The sequence below is a fragment of the Paramormyrops kingsleyae genome, chromosome 6 (assembly GCF_048594095.1).
Source record: "Paramormyrops kingsleyae isolate MSU_618 chromosome 6, PKINGS_0.4, whole genome shotgun sequence".
In the NCBI taxonomy this organism is placed as follows: Eukaryota; Metazoa; Chordata; class Actinopteri; order Osteoglossiformes; family Mormyridae; genus Paramormyrops; species Paramormyrops kingsleyae.
The window spans coordinates 20,695,979-20,719,890 of record NC_132802.1 but is presented as its reverse complement, the minus strand read 5'-3'; the positions used below and the strand labels follow the sequence as shown (position 1 = coordinate 20,719,890).

Genomic DNA, 23,912 nt, shown 5'->3' with positions numbered 1-23,912 from the left:
TCTCCCCTGATTAAAAAGAAATATCAGTTGTTGAATATTACCGTAGCATTTTACACCTGATGCTGGTATTGTATGATCCTCTTTGAATATTAGCGATGGTTAGCTGTGTCTGCGAAGCCAGAGTGGCAGTAGCTATAACTGTGCCAAACACTGACGAGCGCACCAATGAGGCGTGGAAGCCACATCCTGCTGCTTCTGCAGTCTGTCAGCAAATCACACCAGCTAATGTTTGGACCAAATTGGCCGATAACACCGTCTCCCATTCTTGCCAAGAAATGTAATTCTCATGTCATATTCACCACGTAACATGCGGGATCGCCGATTGACATTCACCGCTTCCTACTACCGTAATCTGCACCTCATTTTTTAAAAGCCTAATTCTCCTCCTTGTGGCAAGGCACTAAGCTTCACTGGCATGACCTCAGTATGGTCAGTGTGTGGAGTCCATCCAGTGAAGAGTTGTTTGTATTAGCTTTGCATGTTTCTGGGAAGGATCCAGTGAATCGTGTAAGTGTCAAGTGCAGGGGTCTCCAGTGATTTTTTTTTCTCAAGGACGAAATTCCATCAACAACACAAAGTCAAGGGCCACTGCCTTGAAATTTACCAACTGGGTGGGATGGGTGCTGTCGTGACAGTATGATTGCTAAGTTGGGGGAGGTGGGGGGAGTGCCATCACTGGCCACAGTTTTTTTTTTTGGACATTGTGGGGACAATTTTTCAGGTCTCCACAAAGACCTGTGAATGCAATCAAAATGTTTGTTTACTTATGGTTAAGGTTAGGGCCGGTAGGGGTTAAGGCCGTCATGTTGGGATTAGAGTTTTTCCCATTGAAATGAATGGAGAGTCCCCACAAAGATATAATTACAAACCTGTGTGTATATATGTGGTGGGGGGTAGTTGTTCTTTACATCTTCAAAATTTCAAAGAAGAATGAAATTCTGGTGAAAATTGGGAGAGGGGAACAGGTTTTGTGTGTCATTTGCTCTCACCTTGAAATTATGGGTTGGACTGGTTATAATGGACTACTTCAGTACTGGGATGACACCATTTTTCTAAGGAATGTCAAAGAACTTCACTATGTATTGACATCTGTCTTCAGTATTGACAATTGATTCATGCGATATCATGGGGAAAACAGTGACTGAGGTTCCCCCGTTCAGCATTCACTCTGCATTTTGAGTAACTGGTGACCTCTCTGTCAAACGTGCTCTGCATGGACTCATTCTAGCTTGTCAAGGGATTTCTTTTTCTAAGGAGTCTCCTGACCTTTGCATGTTACGGAGGGAATAGATATAAGCCATTTGTCTCACTCGTATGCAGATCTGTGATGCTGAGCTGTGTGATGACATGTTGGGGGGGGGGGGGGGGGGGGTTGACTCTGACTTTGATAGTGCCAGCATTGCAATCCATCATCTGTCTGTGTGTCTGGATTGTGTGTATGTATGTGTTTGTATATAAAATTTTATATATATTCCACACCACTGTCTCACCCCAAGCCCAGAAGCAGCAACTGAACCATTATGGGTCACCTTCCCTTAGCAGCTGTTTGTGTGCTTGTGGATCTCTGTAGCTTTTAGTCCTTATAATGACCCGTTTGAGGCGTCCTTGGGAATTTAGGCAGCTGCTGCTGTTCTGCCCTGGTTTCTCTTGTTCTCATTCTGTTGTACAAGCGCGTGTTGCTGCCAGGCGTGTAACTGGCCTCGCTTGCCCGCACGGACCATTTCCCCACGCGCTGAGATGTACAGTGGGGGCAGCACCTTGTGCATGGTGGAGGAGGGTCAGTCCAGGGTTAACGTTTGGGTATTTTGTGGGGTAAGGAGAGGTGTGATGATGGTGCCCTCATTAACCTTGGACAGATTACAGGAGCACGTTTAAAGACCGCTTTGGGAAATGTACTGCGGCTGTTATCCCCCATCTAGGAATGCTCATTTGTCTGGTGGGCTGTAAACTTCAGTTATATTCTGGTCAAAGGCTTTGATCTCTCAAAATGGCCTTGGCACTTTAATGGCTTGTGTTTCTGGTATCTTGCATATGCTCAGGTCACCTCCTTCTTCCCATCAAATTATGAAGTTTGCAGGTTGTTGACGGTTTACAACAACGCACATTAGGGCCCCTGCTGACTTGATAGGGAAACCCTTGGACTAAATATCCACGTTTGGTTTAGTGTTAAGTTTTTTAGTTTTTCTTTTTAGAAAGAACTCTGGGAAAAGTCATTCATTTTTCTGTCACAGTAGTTGTCTGCTTGTAAATATGCCTGGTCCATGGCCTTTGGTCAATGGACACTTCTAGAATATTCTTGAGTGCAGTTTTTTTCTACCCTAGCTATGCAGGCATGTTGCTTATAGCAGTTTCCATACCAAGACATACATGGTGAACCATTGCATTGTTACATTCTCCCCACTGTCTTTCCAGTGCTTCAGGGATTTTATGTATTCACTTGCTCTCTCCCACTGGAAGCCTGAAAGTAATTCAGTCTCATCACTGATTGTACCTGAGGATTGCTATGCCAAAACTTTGCATCTAGCAGATTGTGTAGCTGCTAAGGACACGCCGTTCTAATCTGAAATTCCCAGGAGGATCTAATGCTGAATTAACCTTAAAAAAGGGTTCTTTAACCTGAATACTTCCAGTGAAATATCCAGCTGCATAAAGATGGCTGTGCTTGTAAGCTACTTTGAATAAAAGTGTCAGCTAAACAAATATGTATACATTTAGTAAGGAGGAAGAGTGTCAGAGAGAGATCAGAACTGTATTGTTTGGATTTTGCTTAGCAGTGCCCTGTCTGCATGGAGAGTGAAATGAAAAGTGTGTAATTTGCCTCTCCAGGGAGTGTGAGATGCAGATCAATAACTACAGGCACAGTTGGTCAGAGGCTAGATGTCTTCTGTGACCTTTCATTGGTGGAGTGTGTCTCTTGCAAGTCCCCCAATGAGATGGGCCTGATGCTAATGAACTAATTGCCAGCGTAATTATTTATTGATGTTTGAGTAAAAGGAAGGGGGGGGGGGGTGTGTGTGGAATTATGTTGCTGTTTAGCGGTCATCATATACAGCTGTATTTGCTGTGCCCTACGGTGCGTTGGGGAGGATCTGTGAAGCAGTATTCTGCTTGCTGATGTTCGAAGAAGTCCACATCTGGCAGGGAGGCCTTCGGCGCCAGGGCCCAGCTCGCGGTGCCTGGGATGTGCGGCCGACCGTGGGAACATGCAAAAGAACACGTGGCAGCTTCATGCCGACACTCTGAGTGACACGGTGCTGCTCCCAGAGCTGAGCTGTGTGAGGGACAGCATGGAGTTTCCTGTGCTGTGTGGGGAATAGGACACGAAACAGAAATGTCCTTAGTGACAGTGATGGCATGCAGGGGTTATCATACGCAGAAAGAGAAGCCTGAAATGTACATGTGCAAAATCTCTGGTTTATCGATGAAAACTTGATAGGAAAAAAATGTGCATATTAATGGAAATGCAGGGGCATGTGTACATAGCATTTTGGACAGAGCGGTGACACCCATCGTAAACAAGGGAAATGCAGGTAAAGCGGCCAAATCACTGCTTGCATGCCAACAGTTTGTATTGCCGAGCTGCACTTTGACGTGACAAACAGTAAATCTAACTGTCAAGTGGGATTTATTGATTCTTCCATTGATTTATGTAAGCCTAAGACTACATGTATTTGCATTGGCGAATTTAATTTGCTCTTTCAAATATTACGCCTTGTCACCTTTTCCCATGAACGGAACATATATGTAACTGTCACTAGTTGCACTGAGATTAATAAGGTTTATCTTATCTTATTTTGCTAATTATGATGACTGGCTTATGAGCGGATTCTTCTGTCATTCCTCTGTACACCTACCGGGTCTGACTGCTGTTTGCTTTCTGACGACGGGCACCTACAAGAGTGAACTGGCATACTGATTGGGGATATCTTACTGAGCTTTCAGCTCCTTCATGCCTTCCGTGTCGGATGGCTTAGCAATACTAGCCAGGGGCTACATCACGTTTCCATATGCTGCGGGTGAACGGGCAAATGTAAAAACTAATGTCCAGTTTCCTTAATGTAATCAGTGCCGTCGACTGCACTCACATTGCAATAAGAGCATCTAGTGCTAATTCAAACTACTTTTTTCAGTTGAAAGCAGTTTCATTATATTAATGTGCATGTTATCTGTAATGGTGACATAACATTGACATATATAGTAGCTGGATGGCCTGGTTCTTCATGTAGAGTCTTAGGTAGCACATGTGAATCTCCTGACTGCTTTGGCAAAGCAGCACACAGGGCATCCCCTGTTGTAGATGCCAGTAGCATGTCGAAATTTGGTGGCGATGATGTGAGTTTGCCCCCGGCAGCTACAGTCACACTGGCCCTGAGGGCAGCAAGTTGCTACATTCTCTTTATCTTCTTGTTTATTCCGGGTATAGTGTGTTCCGTGGAGCTGACGGAATTTACCGCCGCAGAGATGTGGTCTATTCAACACACTTTCTTGTTTGTGATAACTGTATTTTAGGCCCCTGTGCTTTTGTCGTGCCTTTACCACTGTAAGAAGAACCACTGCCTTGCACTGTTTAAAATTCCCCTTGATTTTTTATTATTTGAAAAAAAATTACAGTCACATCTGTCAGACTTTGCAAGCAGAAACCCTTGATTTGCATATTACATAAAGATGCATCTCATTTGCATTGACCATTTATGGTTATTTGTGGGCAGAACCAGATCTCAAGTTCCTTCACTTAAACATGTTTACAACAACAGCAGATTAAATATGCGTGAATATCTATGTACGTCAGGTTTGATAAAGCATTTCAGCTCATGGCTAATGGTTGTCACTATTGTGCTGAATCACACAGTGTGGCCCCTTTCTTTGTAACAGGAACTACACTTGCCGCCCATCATCCATTGTGGGGCCATTAAGGCCAGTTGATGGCCATATGCAGGACAGAGTCTGCGCTGGAATGCCTCACTTCCTTGACACGTCGTCCCATCGGGCTTCCTGCTTGGAATCCATTCCGAACTGTTCTGTACTTCACAGCAATTGATGCAACATTAGAATGTATATAAAAAAAAACTTTCTAATGGGAAAAACATCTTGGCGTGACAGCATTTGCTTTTATGATGATTGCCTTTTTTTTGTTTCCTGAAGTGAAAGCTTTCCAACAGTGTAATCTTGTATAAATATGGCAATTATACCCATCCCCCCCCCCCCATTGCCGGTTCTCAGCTGCTCTCTCTGTGGCTGTGCTCCGGCCGCTCAAATCGCTCGGGGTCCTTCACTTAATGATTAATGACAGATAATGAACCTGCCCCACCTGGACTCCAGCAGTTGCCAGTGGGTTCGTTCCCAAAATCTATTTAGTGACGGGCTTTTCTTCGAAAGCGCTGATTTGTGAAGTTTCTGTGCCTGGCCAGTATGGATGCTGGAGAGCAGGCCTTGTGGGCTGGGGGCAGCGGGTTAATTGGATTAGAGTGGTACTATGCAGCCTCTTTCATGTCACGCAGATTAACATCTGCAAAAGTTGCTGCTCTGAAGCTAGTGCTGAAAGTATCAATAGATCATTGTAAATACATAATGAGGGCGGCATTGCATGTAATAGAAGATTAATTGTTGTGGTGGCCTGCCGCATGCACGCTTCTCTGCATGGTGGGGGATGTTTAGAGTTTTAGGGACAGGGCTTCCCTCTACCATGGGGAGGGGGGCTTTTTAAGCTTTTCCCCCACTGTTCTGCTTCCTGTCTGGTGGGAGAGGACCCCCATTTGTCATCATTGAGACTCTTTGGTTGATGTGAAGGGAGGATTGACCTAGGGTCAGGATTGGCATAAATCTTTATTTAGAGGCATTTCCCTGGGGGGGGAGGGGGGTTGGTCTTACAATATTGCGTTTCCAATGAACCGCATGCTCGCTAGGGAGTCACTCCGCTGCATCGTGGTGCCATGTGAACAGCTCAGAACTGATGCTCCTTTTATAGAAAAAGGGGTCGCTGATCTTGCCAGTGGCTCGGTCACACTTCTCCTCACCAGGACTTGTGAGAGGAAGCATGCCCACGTCTGATGTCTGGCTTAAGCCTGCCATTGCACAACGACCTGCGGCCTGGAATTGGGTCGGCGGTGGCTGGGATGGTGTCTGCACCCCCAGCCTTTACCAACAGTGAATTGAAGAAATTCTCATGAAAGTCTGTCTCATCTGGTACCACCGCTGCTGAATTAAGGAGACAGCTGCTCGTGTCTTTCTGTCATCAAGGGACGTTTGGGGTAAATGAGTCACCCAAGCACCTCATTCATCTTTGAAGTGTGTGGGTACCTGGTCGGTGCAGTTACCCTTCCTGCATGTCAGGAGTACCGATAAGCCACTTTCCTCCCTGGTAAATGTGTCGTGTGTGAGCTGGGTGTGTGCCAGTGTGTAATTAGGGCTCTGTGCTGGCGACTGAGCCCGGAGCAATCCTGCACCGGATCTGAACATCTGTTCCCTCCGCCTGCTCTCACTTCCTGTGCCCAGGTGCATGGCATGCTGGATACAGTCAGGCGGAAGACAGTGGTTTTACAAGATGAGAAGATTTTGAGGTTGTCCCCGCGCAGATGCAGGAATCTGACATTGTTACCTGTCTGTGTATTATCTTAACTTTCCTGGAGAAAGAAGAATGTGGTGCAGACAGGCAGTCAGTGGAGTCAGACTTCCAAAGCCTGTCACCTTTTACTCCAGAAGCACAGTTGTGGTGATGACTGTCAAATGTGGTCTTCAGTGCTGAAACAAGGTGTGGTGGGATTGGCACACGGACCCATAAAAATGCAAAGGAGGACCTGAATTAGATGGAGGGTGTGAGACAAACAGGTGTTTCCCCTAAAGAAGAGCAGGTAATAAAGATGGCTAAATGGGCTGATAAACAGCACCAGTATCACCTTGGGACCGTGAGCGTCGAGAGCCTGCAGCTACTGCCAGCACCTCAACACCTGAGAGGTCTCCAGTGGCCCAGTGAGGAGGGGACTGGCATGAGGAGAACAGGCCTGGGGGGGCCTTGACAGCTCAGTTAAGGAGGGGCACCTGAAAATGTGGTGATGTCGCTTGGCGTGCCGGGACCGTGGGAGAGGCAGGCCAGCACAACAGCGAAGCCCATCCTTCCTTTGTGTTTGGCTCGCAGCCTCAGAGCAGGACCTGCCACCATTAAGGGCTAATTAAAAAAGCTGCCGTCAGCAGCCGGGGAAAACAAAGAGCGAGCGGCACCGGAGAGCAGCATCCGGCATCACCAGTCGGACCAGGGACTCGGGGGCCTGCAGGAACGTGCTGCTTCTGGGGGCTCGGTTAACTAGGATTTTTTTCTCCATAACCGGCAAGCATAAGGCTCTTCCATTTTGTCCCCCCTAGCACTTTTGAAAATTGTCAGATGTGTTGCATCATTCTCCTGTGGGTGACCTAACTCTCTCTCCCATTGCTGCTGTTTACAGGAGATCTCTCTGCTCTTTTGTTATTATGGTTTGCTCCCCACAGTGCTGTCCTAAGAGAGGCTTGGGGCTTCAGACCTCGCTGGAGATAAATATGTACTCTCTTTCTCCTCCTTCCTCTCTCTCTCTCTCTCTCTCTCCCCTTCTCTCTCTCGGCCCCATGGTAGTTGCACGTTTCCCAGCTCCCGGAGCACCCACTTCTAAGACAGTGGTCTGATCAATTCTTTTTTCCAAATCCACTTCGAGTTTCTATCCATTTTTAAATATCTCAAGGTCGTGTTGATGCTGCTCTGGCCAAACACCTTTCCCAGAATGCATTGCTGTGATTTGATTACCCCCCCCCCCTTCTTCAGGGCACGAGATGCCCATAAGGAAGGGCGCCGTGTGAAACCTGTTCTCTTTTCTGCACCCTCTTTGGCTGCCTTCCCTTTGTGCTGCAGACGGGGAGCCCCCCTGGATGGATTATAAATTAAACCATGATGGGGGGGGGGGGGGGGTCAGAGTGAGGAATGGAGAAAGTCGACCTTTGTGACCTGGGTGGGCGGATTGAAACGGCGGGAAGCAGAGTGGCCTCCATTGGCTAAGATTATTCGCGTGGGGCTGAGGCCCAGCCTTTTGTTGGCGATGGGGAAGTGTCAGAAGCTGCTGACGGACGTGTCATGACCGCTTATCTTCATGGATCCCAATAAAGGAGGCGCTCTGGTCAATGGACTCGAGTAATACTTCACTGATAAAGCGCGTCATAAACGCCCACGTGAATACGGACTGCTGTGTCTACTCGCCTTCTTGTGAATGGCCCGTTTTGTCGAGTTGTTCTCAGACTCTTCACATTAAATCCACCCGCCATGTGGTAGTAAATTCATCCCCCGAATCGCGGTCGCTTCCTTCGCCCCCCAGCACTGGACCCCGTGGTCTGTCCCTGCTGTAACAAAGGTCCTTTCACATGTTTGGTCCTGTGATTCTGCTGCCCTCATCTGACACTCTGTCTTGTGATAGAGCTCTGACCAGCGAGAGCAATCCCCCCCCCCACCCCCCACACCCCTGCCTTGCTTTTCCACAGGGATGTGCAATTTCTAGACCGGAAAAGTTTTTCCTTGATTGGAGAAGATGGGTCACAGTGAAACAAACAAACATAGCGAACAGGCCGGCACTGGAAGTCTGCGGAGAGCAGAGGATACGAGTGCTGATATGTGATTCATTATATGATTCATTAACATCTAAAGTCAGGATGACCGCTGTTCTGTTTCCGGTGCTCTGATAGCCCACGGCCCCCTCCCCGAGTCTCCCTCGTAGCCCTTGTTGGTGGCTGCTGCCAGCTACAGCTTATCCTGAGGTGTTACATCACCTTCTGTTACATCACTGATTGCTTCGGCTACAGTATGATGAGAGCACTGGGGTTGGGCTGGGTGGGGGGGTTACGCGAAGGAAAAGTTAGTGAACATTTAAAAATGTTTGGACTCATACATTGTGTTATTCTAAAATCCAGTCTGATCTTTATCACAGTCATAATAATGACAGTATTATTGAAACTTACGGCAAACATTGTTTTATTGCTTTATCTTTTTGGAACAGATGGTTTAAACTATCAAGGTAATTCAAGTCAAATCAACTGGTGGTAAATTATGTGAAACCTCATATTTTGTAACTAATGGATTGTTCTGTATTGGCAGTCTCAACCAAATGCCTTTTTTAGCTTCTGATCATACTTTGCAGTAGTAGTAGGTATTTTGCCCGGTCCTCTATACGAAGCGGTCAGTACGTGTATTTTTTGGCATGTTTTTCTTGAACAGTTTGCTTCTGATCACAAAGCAGCATTTCAATTGGATTGAGGTCAGAACTCTAACTTGATCTTTCTAAAATATGGAATTTTGTTTGAGCCACACTATTGTTGATCTGCTCCTCTGGCTTATTGAAACGTTGCCTGACCCACATTCTTTGGAGCATTAGACAGATAAAATGACATTCTGTGGTAGAATTTTCTAATACAGGTTGGAATTCATTGGACACCCAGTCAATGCAAGCCAGCTAGGCCCCTACAAAGCAGCCCTACTGTTATACTAGGGAGGGGCCGATCCACATTTTTTAATTTCTGGTACAATTCAGATGCACAACTGCCCATACCAATACAGATTGCAATACCAGAGCTCTTTTTACTTAAATATTGTAATATATTATATGCAAAGCAAAGTAGCCAAAGCCAGCGACTCCGCTCTGTTGCTTTTTTCACATTATTCGCGTTTTCTCGAAGAGAGTTGTATTCTTCCATTTGTAAATGATCTTCCAGACTTAGACTAGGGACCCGTGGGTTTAGAAAGCCTTTTGTCAACCGTATGAGCTTCCGCATCCCTTCTCACCTCTTCCCAGGACTCTGTTTTGACTGCACTTCAACAATATTGTTGTGAAAAACTGGCCCCCAAAATTGTGGTCATTTTATATTGTAGGGGAGGCCAGACCCACACTGGAATTTACTGGAATAACTGACTCTGGTTTCGCTTTTTTAAAGAGGCTGTGATCCTGCATTTTCCACATAGTTTCTCCATCAGTGACCCAGATTAAGCCATTTTTTCAGAAAAGATATGTTACATGAGACTCTTTATCCATTACTGTGATCAGATTGCAGTTTAGGGGGCCTTCATGCAGAATGCCATGTTATTCCTAAGGGTTTTCCCCTCTACTGTAAAACTCGCCCTTGCCCCACTCTATCTGTCTGCTTCTTCCCCCAGCAGCCTCATCTTTCAGCTCTCGCCATTAGTGGGAGCAGGGATACGTGCCCAGCCTCTTGCTCAGGAATGGTGTTATTGTTGTTCTGAGTGCCCGTGGTTCTCTTGGGCCCACGGCTTCTGGCTTGGTAACCTGCTTCTCCGTCTGATGCTCCCCCCACGCCCTCCCCAGCTGGATGGGTGATACATGAGCAGCTTTAGTGGGAGGCCACAGATTCTGATGTGGGGGGGGGGTGTGTGGTGCAGGCAGCCTCATTGCTATTAATGAGATCCTGCTGTGGCCTGTTGGGGGTCAGTATTCTGTAGGCGCAGCATCTGCAGGCGTGGTCACCTACTCCGCTGGGAACGTGGAGCTCTCTTCTGGAATGTCTTCTGGAGGCACCTTTTTTGAACTTCTTACATCTGGCTATACTGTTATCATTTTCAATTACAGCCTCACCACCCATGAGATAAGTCGGTGATATCGTGGCTTACCTGTTGCCCTCACATATGCACCTAACTTATTAGTCTGTATCAAAGAAGCAGCCCTTGCCTAACCGGGTTAGCCAGACCCGGTTAGGCTCATAATTAATTACTGGTTGAATTAGGAGTAAAACTGTGAGGTGGGTGGGGGTTGGCGTTGGAGGGGGGCTTGCATGAGGCAGAGATTCATACATTAACATGAGTGCTAGGTGGCAAAGTGTGTGTGTGTCTGTGTGTGTCTATGTGTGTGTGTGTCTGTGTGTGTGTGTGTCTGTGTGTGCGCGTGTCTGTGTGTGGCGTTCGTAATGATATGTAAATCATCATGGCTGTCGGGTTCACTGTTGTCACTCTTCCAGCCCCTGCAGATCGATGACAATTTCTGCGGCCAGGACTTCAACCAGCCCCTGGGTGGAACCAGCACCATTGAGGGCTTGCCGCTGTTTGTGGACAAGGAAGACGGCATGACCTCAGTGGCTGCCTATGACTACAGGAGCAACACGGTGGTGTTCACCGGCACCCGCAGCGGGAGGATGAAGAAGGTATGCTCCGGCTGTAACCTGTCTTCCTCGTCTGGTGAGCACATGACACAGTGATCTGGGCAGGTGATGTTTGTATAAAATAAAAATAAAATAAATCTGACTTCCTGGTCAGTGGCCACCCCTCCCCTCGGTAGACCGTGTTGGATGGTGAACTTTTCAAGTAGCCTGCGGTTGATGTATACACCCATTTATGTTGTCCTCTGTTGTTCTGCAGAATCTCCATTTGAGCTGTTAGCAGTCTGAAATGTTGTAGTTATCTAGAGGCAGAGAAGTGTGTTTGTATTGATTTACAATTAGGACATTGTGGCAAGAGCAGATGACCTCAATACCCCACCCATTCTGCTTTTTATTAAAGCTGTCTTTACACTCATTTTCCGTCAGGTTTCTTGATGGTGTTGCTTGTCTTAGCTGGGAACTGGGGTGATGTAAATTAATGAAAGGTGCAGGCTGTCGCTCTCTGTCCCTACACTGGTCCAATGGACTGTGAATATGCAGCATATTTCCGTGTTCCATTTGGACTCGGAGGTTGGAAATTCCGAGTTCATTGTCGGAAATTTGAATTGGAATGCCCCCTGAAGTCGGAATTCTGTCTCAGAAAGTCGGAGGAACCTCTGCAACCCCAACCCGTGTAATTCAAGATGGCTGCGCCCTTTACAGACTTAAGTGAAAGCTGAAGTTTCATGCTGTTTATTAGCACTTATGTCTCATTTGTGTTTCATTAAATTTGTCATACACAAAGTACTGTTCAACCACCATCTATGGACATGTTGCTGTGGTGTTTTATCAGCTGATATTGCTAACAATGGCTATTAGGGAACCTGGCTAGAACTGGGACCTGTTACAAAAAGCAAGATTTCTTGCTTATCCAGTCAGCTTGTCGGATTTAAGGTAGCCTGTGCTAAGTGATCAAAGATAACTGGGGTAAATTAAATCTGACTAGTCAACTGGCTAACCAAGAAGTCCTGGTTTTGAAACAAGTCCCTGGTATTGATAAATGACTTTCTGACTTGGAACACAGTTAATTTGGGTGTGATGTCATTCCTACCTCAGACTTCCGACCTCTGATTTAAACAGAATGCAGCATTAGATGATGCCTGTGCTGTGAGCTGGTGGGATTGGAGGATTGTGCCTGCCCACTCCTCTGATTGGTCGGCCTCAGTCACTGCCCTGTCCTCACAGCTTTATAGTGGTGTCAAAGATTATCAGACTATTGAAGGATTATCTTCAGAAACAGAGATTGCTTTTCTCAAGAGAACCAAGTTGATTTTCCTGTTGCCTCAGCAGCAGATTGTATCTGTAGTTTTTACATATTTTAATATAGAAATCAGATTTTCCGCAGCTTATCTTAAGTGGAGGTCATGTTTTCTCATAGTCGGGGCATGGTTCTAGAGACTGCACACAAGCACTGGCCACACGCATACACGTTTGCAGAGCCACACTTAGCTTTTCTGTTGCACTTGCTGATGCGATACCCAGTCATTTCGTCCTCGAGGCTGAACTGTCGTGTCCTCTGGGGTTGTGCCTTGGCCTCAGATGCTACAGGCACAGTGTGGTTGGGTAGGTGGGCAGTGGAGTATCTGAAATGATTGGTGTTGATTGATGTCATATTTCCTTGGCTCCCCATGGTCCAGGAGTAGCGATCTACCATCCACATGAGGAGGACCAATGGAGGCAGATATAAATGGGCTGTAAGGCTGTAAGATGCGTCTCCGGTATCATTTAAAACCGTTTTGTACTCCTGGGAGCCGACAGTCATCGCCCCTCTGTCCCGGGAGCGGCAGAGACCTCTGTATTCATGGAGCTATTCCTTTAAAGCAGTGGTTCTCAATCCTGTTCCTGCCCCCCCCCCCCCCCCCGCCCCCGCCTGAATGTTTTCATTCTAACCATGCCTTTTAATAGGCTAATAATGAATGTGACAGTGTGGGTTGGAGTGAAAGCATTCTGGCAGGAGGTGCCAGGAACAGGGTCAAGAACCGCTGCTCTAAATGAAGGACGGCGACTCTGGACTCGCCTCCGGGTTTGAAACTGAGCCTGACCACAGTTATTTATTTACCCAGCCTGTCTATTAACGGAAGGCTTTTGAATGAATCGTGTGTTCCTCCCCGCCTCTGTGTACCGCTGGAGGAGCCGGTATTGGTTCATTGCTCTGAGCATATAATTGTGCCGTAAATCTGATGCTGCGGATGCATGTGTGGAGTGACTGGCAGTGCCTTGTGTGAAGTCATTCTTTGCTCTGCCTTTATTTGTGTCACTGACATTATCACCAAGCTTCTCCCTCTGTGGACGCTACTGAGTGACTGTAAAGGCGTCCCATCCAGGCGTGAGTCTTGAGTGCCTGCATCCGCATGCAGGAAGGCTGGGAGGTTGTCGGCTGGGAACTTGGATGAGGAAGTTGTCACAAAACCTAGAATGTTTTTACTGTTCTATATATATAACCAGATGACACCTAACACAAGGCCTGGAGGATTTCGCATTTCAGCCACTTTGCATTTTTTTTGTCTTCCGTTAATGGAAATTCAAAACTCTTCCTGGGAGGGACATAGAACGTGCTTAGTGTACCGCCAGACATAGTGAATTTATCTTTTGGTGGATAGTTGAGCTGGAGAGCAGATGGCTTGCACAGATCAGAATCCAGTGAGTGTGTGTGTGTGCGCGTGTGTATCTAAGCCTACAGGAGCCCCATAAAGTTCAGAATCTGCCTGCTTAGCCTATTAAGACTCCCTGCTCAGCTGACTGCTCTGTGAGGAACTGCCCTTCCGATGATGTCACAGGCAGCTGGGCATGGCTTTGATTGGTTGATGGAGGCCAAGTCCCCTCAGCCCCTTTGTGATAATGATGTGCTTGCTTTGACCCCTAGCATGCAACACTAGTGGCAAGGTCACAGGAGAGTCTCTCGGCTATTAAAAGTTTGCACTATTAATGAATTTGCCACCGTAGCGTAAAATGAACAGTGAGATATCATCTTCAGCAGCCCAATCTAGAGCAGGCAGCTCATCCTAATTCAGCGCCATCACAAGCTTATGATGAAATTCAGGCACCCCCCCTCCCCCTTTCCTGCCCCCCTCACCACCTGACTGGCACGTTAATTAAGATGCATGGTTTGATTTGAGCTAATTTGCCATATGAATCATAATTATAGATGTGATTTAAGAAAAAAAGGATTCGGAGGTCAGTTTGGAAACGTAATTAGTTTGCGTAGTGAGAGGAGATGTGAGGTGCTGAGGACATCATTGTGGGACTCATCCTGGAATCGATGGAACTCAGGGATGAATCTCTATAGTGAGACGCTTGTGAAGAAAACTGGGAAGTAGGCGGATTTGGGGGGGGGGGGGGGGGCGTTAGTGAGGGCCATGAGGGTAGGAAGATTATAGAGCAAGAGTGCAATATGATGATCAGCCATGACTTGTCGTCATTGTCATCATTGCTCTTCTACTCCAGGTCAGAGAAGGAGACAGAAGTTCCACTCATGACGGCGTGTGGCGCAGCAGGTTAGACACTGTGCCTGTGATCAGATGGCCGGAAAATGGACAGAAGCATATGCTGATTAAATAAAAGCTAAAAACTAGCACAGCAGCCAGTGTTAGCTGGTGAGCTAACAGTCAAAAGCCTACAGGATCAGACCGAGACTCGCCTGCACCCCCCCTTGCCACAGTAAGGCATAGCCCCCCTGGCAGAAAAGCATGTTAGATTTCAGGAAACTTGCAGGGAAATGAAACACAGTCCGTGCCTCCCCCTGCAAGCGTGTCACCTTGAACACTCCCACTGCAGTTTCCCATCCATGTTGCTGGCTGCATAATAACTCCTTACCCCCCCCTCCCGCCGTTTGCTACTTTTTATCGAAGGCCGGAGTCAACATTTATCTTGTTCCGATGGAGATATTCTGTAATTAGATACTTCTGAGTGGATCTGCAATGAAACTCCTGACCTGAATCCTGCTTCCTTTCTTTATCACTTGGTGCCGCCTTTATTGGTACCTGTATGTTGAGATGTTTCATCTCATGATACATAAGATATTCTAGTGGGCCACAGCCAACCTGTCATCATGCCAGATTTGTGTCTCGTTGCCCGATCATTGCTTGATCATTTGTTGTTCTTGCTTTTTCTTTGGCCGTATGATTCTGCGGCCGGGGGGACCTCCTCTGTGAGTGTGATGTATGACCGCCCATGTGTTGGGGCATGTTGTACCAGCGAAATGGCAGCTGTGAGGCTTGCAACGCTTCCCCCTTCAACACAATGCCTGGGACAACTGCCTCTTCGACAACTCTCCAAACAACTGTGCCCGTGTGGCCCATGTGACATAAGTTTGCAGTTATTCCAACGGTACCGCTGGGCCTATTGCAGTGAAGCAGCTGTACCCAACAGCTGCTGCTTCACTCCCCATTGTGGGGCTGTTCTTCATGCTTTCACCCCACGGTCCCCCTCATGCTGGTCTATGGTTCTCTGCTTTAGGTATTTTCAGATCCAGTTCTGTCAACAAAACATGGTGTCAGGAACAGGTTCTTTGGTGTCCTCCTGCAGTGATAGTCAGAGTTACCTGCTGCTATTTGCTTGCAGCTGACATCCCCTCTTTAGATGACACTTCTTGCAGTCTCCATTATCCTGCCATGTTTGTTGCTTAAACAAATGAATCATGCATTTTGAGACACCTGGCTATGACAGGATAGTTCTGGACTCCTGGAGGTTCAGCTAACATTCCGGTTTGCTTATAGTGTGGTCTTTCATAGCTCAGATCTCGGAGTTTGTTGCCCATATTTTGGTTATTTCTCAGATGTTAGATGCTTCACTTGTCCAGCCATAAAGCCCAGGTGCCTCTGCTATGGGAGCCTAATTTAGCACAAGGATTTAAGTGTGTCACTGTCTTTCTAGTTCGACTGCTCTAGATTTGCTAACATCCTTTCAGGAGTTTATGAGGTTATGCTGTGAATGACCATTTGCTGCCGACTCTGTTCTGTGGCTATGCTGCCTTCACTTCCTTCACCCTTCATACACACCCTTATGCATGTGAACAAAGAAATATGCCCTCATTATCCACCCCCAGCCCTATGGAATCAGCTTTCCCAGGACAGCAGGAAATGCAGCTCCTTTGTCCCGTAGTGAAAGTCGATCCATACTGAACTGGCACAGAATTCCTTAAAACTTCCTTAATGGATTCCATAGCGGCGCACCAGATTCAGGTAGTTGCTTCCACTATATTAGTTGAATGATGTTCAACACAAAAAAGTTCTGAAGGGAGAATGAAAAATGATTGATTCAGAGAGATAACCAGTCAGTTCGTAGAGGAGGTGGGTCCAAGCAACTAGAGGAGGTGGGGCCAACCAATCAGATGTCTTGGTCCTGCCTCCTATATTTGCTTGAACCCACCTCCTCTACTAACTGATTGGTTATTGCTCTGAACCAATCAGTTTAATTCTCCCTTCAGATCATTTTGTGTAAGTAAAACTGCCATGAGCTGGAAGACAGGGCCAAGGAGGCATCCATTTTGTATTAATCGAGGGCTTTCCCTGATATCAAGAGTTGTTTCTTTTTGAAGGTGGAGGGCTTTTTTGAGGAATGCTGACTAATTTGCCATTCCTTTACAAAAGAAAAAATATGGGTAACCAGAGGTAATGGGTAAGTGTCCCATCTGTTAGCTCTCTAGTGCCAAAATACATTGTGTACTCATAGGTGGGAGATTACTCTGCATGCTGTCAAAGTGTTCTGCTCAGACCCATTAAGAGACTGTGCCCCAAACAAGCATCCCCTCCTGCCCCAGCTGTTTGATTATGTTGTTAAGTGACTAAAGCCTACCCAGAATCAGTGTGATGAAAATGTAATCTCACTGTGAGATGTGTCCCTTTCATTGCAACCAAATCACCTGCCCTTCTCTTTAATTAAACCATACCGACATTTAGAAGGTTTCTTCTGGTGGGAATCTGGCTGACTGTGTTCATGCCTTCACCCTCAAATGCACCCTAACCTTCCCCATTCTGTGCTTTCAGTACATCCCGTCATAACAGTGACTCTTGTTGCTCTGCACTGAAGGCCTCATGTTTTGCCGCTGACTAATGTTTCCAAGGTTGGGGTAGGGTTGAGGGGGGGTGGTTCAGACATCTCTGGCCAGTGGGGTAACAGATGGGTAACAATAAGAGCCCTATGCAGACGCCTTTCTCCTCAGCGGGATTGTGGCAAAGCCACAGTGCCCTGATTATTCCCCATTGCTTTTTCCAGAATGCGTCGGCTGTCTCTGTGACGGGTAAATAGTCTGTCATGCTCATGGCTAATGCTACTTCAGCTTTGTGGCCCTTAGCCAGCATTGGTTCCCAAAACAGGCTTCATGTTCCAACTTGGGTTATTAGTTTATTAAAAATACGGTCCTTTTCCTCCAGTGATTCTGAATTGTTCAGATGGTATGTTATGGACCCTTAACCAATAAACGTCAATTTGTAAGTTATATCTAGTTTAATATATACACAGAGGTAAAGAAATGGCATTTTAAAGAGTGGATTTTGTCTGATGCAGTAGTGTGCATTGACCATTCACATTTAAAATCAGGAATTGTATAGCTTTTTGTGGTGGATTTAATTGTGTGTAGAAAATGAAGCACTAGTGTTTGGCTAAGGACTTCTTCTGATGAGAGATATCAATGGGTGGTTGGAGTAAAATGATCTCATTTATGCATAGTGTTGCAAAGGGGCAAAAAAATTTCTGGTAAATCTCTGGAAACTTCCAAGAAACTTTCCATGGGAAGTTAAGCTGGAGAATTTTGGTAATATTGATCTCTGTGAAACACTGTGTGAATTGTCAGATACAGCAAAGAAATCAAACTGTATGAATAATACAACATAGAATATGACTTATAAGCAGTGCATTTTGATGCAGATGCTTATTTTGGGGTGTTTTCACACACACATAATTACTCACAATCAGTTGGTTACACAATGATATCACTATTAGTGCCGTCAAGATGTTTTTTTTCCCCAACTACGTTTATGTTCCCTGTTACAGGCTAATCTGCAGTTTTGCAGATCCAATTTCTTTCCATCAATTCCCATATATTCCAGTTAATTTCTATATATTCCTGTTAATTCCCATGGAAAGTTTCCAACTTTGAAAATTCCCTAGAATTTTGCAACCCCATTTATGCATTGATTCTCAGCTACCTTATAACACACACCATTATACCGGCACACACAGCTTTTTGTGTGGTAGTTCCAAACAGTGGTGACCGCGTTTAAAGCATCCCCCTACCCCAAAGAACATAAGAACATAAGCAGTCTTTTTGAGCAGTGTTTCTCAATCCTGGGGGTCCTTAAGGACTGGGTTGGGGAACACGGTTTAGGATCGTGTTTTTCCTAGTGTTAGTGAATCCAGAGAAGCTTGACCCATGAAAACTCTTTCCAGCCAAGTGGAAGTCCCTGTGGACCAGCCTGTTTCTCTGGTCCCCCCACTCCCCTTACGGGACGCCTCCTACTCAGTGTTGATGCTGCATGTGGCTCCTAATGAGGCTAATTAATTCTCCGTAAACGTTAAATGTTCTTTCCATCTAACTCGCACTTAATTGAACATAACATGGAGGTACAGCTGACACGGATCTTGGTGGTCCTTACAAGATGGAAGGAGAGCTCCGGGCCCTGCTTGTGGGCGTACAGGGCGGCCCACTGGAGCGTCGCGTGAGAAACAGGCCTGTAAGAGGGACGTCCTGCTGCAAGGGGCAGCCTGGCCCTGGAATCACAGACCTATTCCCAGGAAAGAGCGGATTGGACTGGACCGTCACCGCTTAGTGTGTCCACCATTCCTGCCTGTCATGTCTTTCATTGTTTTGATGTTTTGCTGCTGTCATTCCTATATTTTTTGCATTTTTGTTTCAAAATACCTTCTCAAAAATTATGGGTTGAAGAGGGGGAAATTTTATACATATGTTTTTTTTTTCTTCCCAGGAAAGAGATGTTACATTGTTATGTGCCATAGTAGTGAATTTTTGAGTGAAAATGACTTATGATGCGGACTGAGCGATGATCACAGTCAAAAATGCTTCGCCGGCCGAACTGACCCCCCCCCCCCATTAGAGGCTCATTGTTGCCCCCCTTTGCTCTGATCACTGTATTCCCCAAACAGGGAATATCTATGGTTTTGGGACCCATTTGCCACTGCAGACACTTTCTCATGAGGTTCTTAACTTAAAAGTCATTTCATGGATCTTTTTACGACTTTCATGGTACATTGTAAACTCATGTTTTTATACTGTAAAAACATTTTGAGACAGATTGCATCATAGTTGGAGCAACGCCACATAGCATGATAACTCAGTAGTTTGTCAGATCCTTTCCAAACTTTGACACAAAATCTGGACCTGTTCAAATATTGAGTCAAATGGCACCTAAACTGAAGCAACACTGTTTAGTGACAGCAACGGGAAGGGCGACTGTAGAAGACACTTGACCTGGTGAACAGGATACCACTGTTTGATCTTATTACTCTGTTTACTCATGTTTATTTCTTTGATGTATCTTATTACCACTTCACAAAAACATTATATGAATGAACATCTACACCTGAAAATCTACACCTGAAAATCTACACCTGACAAACTTTGAAACAAATTGCCTCAAAGTAGAAGCGGCAGTGCTAGGTGACAACAGGGGACAGAAAAGGAGGGTGCAGAGGCCATCTTGGGAACATGGTAAAATCTAAGCATTTAATATGTTGTCCCTTTTGTCCCTTTTCTAAACAAGAGTTTTGGGGGAATCGGCTCAGCTTTAACTGCCCCTTTGAATCTGGCATATTAAGGTATGCAGAAAGATCACATGGTAGCGAAAGATGCATGGTGGTGCCACAGAACTTGGTTACAACAAGCCTTTCAGATCCCTGGATTGGTCAAGAATAACATGAAAGACCCTCTCCCTTGCCTGCAAGGCTACACTGTCCCCTCCAATGCAGCAAAGTACTCTTTAACTGTCAAAAGATTTGAAGAACAGGCTGTCTGATGTTATCAGTCTCCAATAAGTGTTATGTTTGCGTTTCACGCTGATGTCCCTGAATTGACTTCTCCTTTTCCTGTTGCTCCTATGCCCACAAGGTACATAAAGAGCTCTGAGATTTGCCCCAGGCTGTTTTTCTGTGGCTCTTCCCTTCATCACCGCGGGTTAGTATTTAACAGGTGTGTTTACCTGCCCTTGGTGGGCTGCCCTCTGAGAGTGGGGAGCAGATAGGATGAGTGAGTTAGGATGCTGGGCCAGTCGTTTCATCAGGCACCCACCAAAATGAAGCACCTGTATGTGAATGAGAGAATGGCACCAGGAATAGCGATTGCTGCCATAATATCTTCATTCCTGAGGTTGGCATGCTGAAGCCACCAGGCTTAGCCCGATGAGGTCTGGGAGGGCTGGTCCTCCTGCTTCAGCCTTGCCGACCATCTGCTTTCCTCGGGCATGTGAGAGGCGGGGCATGGACAGGGAGATGGCCATTGGTGCACTCTGTCGCCTGCCAAGGGGGGAGCCTCGCGCGTCCCGCACTTGTTTTCCTGCCAGTGCATGCATGTGTTCGCCGTTGGGCCGCAGCAAGGTGAGCGATAATAAAAGCTTCTTGGACAGCGAATGGCGAGTCCTGGAGCCGCAGACATGGGCAAAGCGGCGGAGGCAAATTACCTTTGGCCCTGGTCCTTCTGCTCCTGTCAGTGCACACTGTCAGCACATGCTGTCCACAGCGCTCGCTAACACAAATCTCTAATCGGACTCCCGCCAGCCAGCCCGTCGGGGTCCCTCCCAGGCCCGCCTTCTGGGGCCATGGTCCGACCAATCGTGGCCAGCGACACCCTGCACGTTGGCCAATCGTGGCCAGCGGCACCCTGCACCTTGGCCAATCGCAGCCAGTGGCACCCTGGACTCTGGCCAATGGTCGCCAGAGGCCACTAGCCAGCTCACAGCTAGACCATCACCCACTAAGGCATTGTGCCCTGAAATCCTATGTCATAGCGCATAAAATGTGTATGATTTCTGGTTTTACTTATTTGCTTTCATATTTTGGTGGTCTCAGGTCTCGGTTTGTGTTTATTAAATCATGTCTGCTCCTGGATAGCTGTTTGGGGAAGGGGAGTTGGTGACTGCACTTTGAAGGTAATCTCAGCTGCTTCCAGATTACTCTCTGCATCTCCTTTAGAAAGGGAGCAGCTTTGGGAGCATGTCGTCCTGAACGGCAGCCTGACACGCATCTACTGGGCCAGTTTGGGGAGGCTTAGCAGTCACTAATATGAGCTGCTGCTCTGGGATGTGCTGTCCAATCAGGGCTCTGCTTTTTTCAGCGCACAGCTACATACATAGAAATCACTTCGATCTGGGCAGCTTTAAGTTTTAGGGGGGTCGGTTTATAGTTATTTACTATTGTTCCGATGCTGCTAATCTTTACTCCTGAAGAGCCTGAAGGGTTATATTATGTTAGGGGAAGCGGCAGATAGCTGAGACCTCTGAGAAGCGTCTCCCTAAGCACCAAAGTCTGCTTGCAGTGACTGTGAAAGCAGAGTCACACTGCTGTAGTTTACTTGATTGTTATTTGGAGTCAGTTTCCTTTCTGGTTGTGAAAGAGGAAGCTCCCATATCCTCCTGCCCTCTCTCCCAGTCACTATCACCCTGCAATCCGCACACAGTATTGCTTTCTGCGGTTGTGCTGCATGCGCCTTTCTCTCTGGCTTCAGAGGACAGCGCAGGCTGCTTCGCATAGAAGATGCATCCAGCGGCATGCAGAAGCGGTGTATCTCGCCTAGTCTCTCGGCGGCTCTTTCATAGGAGCCTGGTGGGGGGGGGGGGGGGGGGGGGGGGGGGGGGGGGTGCAGCTATTACTTGCAATTAATTATCTAAATGGAGAAAATGCCTAATAAATAAGTAAATGTCTCTCCGTCATTCAATACTGACGTGTTATTGCTCCTTTTGTGTTAAATTTAACATTTCCTGCATGAATCCCGAGTAAATTATATAAGCTTATCGGATTATAGATCTCCGTGCAATAAATGTGTCATTGTCTTTTTTTTTTGTTCTAGCAAATATGATTACAGTTTACAATGCAACAAAATTGGTATTCTTATTATTGTGCAAGCAGACACTGTTTTGCATTATATTATTCAGCTGAAGCAAAGTCGCATGTTGAGACTGCCCCACCGCCACCCCCACCCCCACCCCAAGGGTCTGTGTAGCGTGTCCTTTGTGTCCCCGACAAGTGCTGTGCACCATCCTCGCAGAGATAGAGCCCAGGTCAGCAAACCCCAGACTTGATGTTCCCCCGGCTTGCGTTCCGAGCCTGCGGCCGGCGCTGCCTAAAGACTGGGACGTATTTCCTGCACGCAGACCACGTGGACATGGAACCGTTCATACTTCTGCGGTCAAACCTGCAAAATGCGTGCATGTTCTAAATAGCTGTGGAAAAAGTCAATTTTCATAGTTAAATAGAAGTACAGACACCACACCAAAACATTAGTGAAATAAAAATGAGTCATTCAAGTAACAAACACCTGGTTTTAAAAGTACCTAAGTAAAAAGTAGGATACATTAAAATCTATTGATCTTAGAAAAAGCAACATACCCTTTTAGAATCGCTCAAGAGAGGTCTGAATGTAGTATTGCAAGTTACAGTGCAGCACAATAAGGAAATCTGAGTTGCATATTTTCTTTTTATTCAGAAAAAGCAGTGAAACCTGCCAAGCTTGCTGGTGCAGATTAGCGGAATGACATTTTTCTTGAAAATGAAAGATCAATCAAAGGGCCAGATTTAATAATGAATTACAAACATGACTTTGAATATCGATAAATATTGGGTGGCAGTTTCAGTGTGCTGACTGGGGAATTGTGAGAGAAAACTGTGATCTTTGAGTGGGAAAAAAAATTGAAAATTTGATTTGTATTTTATCCAGAATCATGCAGAATACATTGGGGAGGCGAAAAGGACAGTATTCCAAAACGGAGATGTGCGCAGTGGGTGAGGAACAGCGCGGTGAAGGGCTGCACGGAGACAACAATCTTCGAGCTGCAAACGTTTGAGCGCAGAGAAGCGCATTTACGTCAATCGCGTCATAAGCGCACGTGCATGTCAGTGTGTGGCGAAGTATGAACAGGCAGAGTCTGCTTTCCGTCAGCTACACACGAGTTTGAAATGATCTGAATATAGTGTTTAAATTCCTCCTCTCATTTTCCATGGGTAACACTGCTGCTCCAACTGAAATTAGATTATGTGGGCTTAAAATGACAGTGCCTTCCAGGACACCCAGGAGGTCCTGAGGCTGAGAGGCTGTGTGTGTGTGAGAGTGGGTTTACCTATCCTTATGGGGACATAATGTCCCCATAACGTGATAAATATCTAAACTTAAAAGTAAACTTGTTAGGTTACTTATGGTTATGGTTAGGGCAGGGTAGGGGTTAAGGTTGTCATAGTTAGCGTTAGCATTTTTCCCATTGAAATGAATGAGCGGTCCCCATAAGGATATGTTTACCCTACATGTGTGTGTGTGTGTGTGTGTTGGTCTGTCTGGGCCTGCTCCTGCTCTGTCTCTCTATCCTTCACATGGTGTTCCCATTGGCAGTGAGACTCAGAGTGTGCATTTACAGGGCCACACATTCTTTGACGCTCACTCTCCGGCGAGAAAAAAGGCCATCTAATTGTCCGTGGCCCTAACAAGCAGCCCATTGTGTTGTGCTGGTGTTTCCTCTTCTGTCTTTTTGTCTTTCGGTTCCCACTCTCCAAAGCCTGACACAGGGCCGTTCGTCCCAAGCCAGGCAGCTCCGTCACGGCCCGGGACG

At 46.4% G+C, this 23,912-nt stretch overlaps 1 protein-coding gene across 2 annotated transcripts in view; it reads left to right on the top strand.

Moving 5' to 3' along the window:
- The window catches only part of LOC111855146 (plexin-A1-like), a 147,187-nt gene that overhangs the window by 20,715 nt on the left and 102,560 nt on the right, over positions 1–23,912 (top strand). For both annotated transcript variants that reach the window (XM_023833862.2, XM_072712861.1), the window contains exon 3: positions 10,972–11,154. In XM_023833862.2, the coding sequence (XP_023689630.1) occupies positions 10,972–11,154 (183 nt within the window). The remainder of the gene's footprint in view (positions 1–10,971; positions 11,155–23,912) is intronic.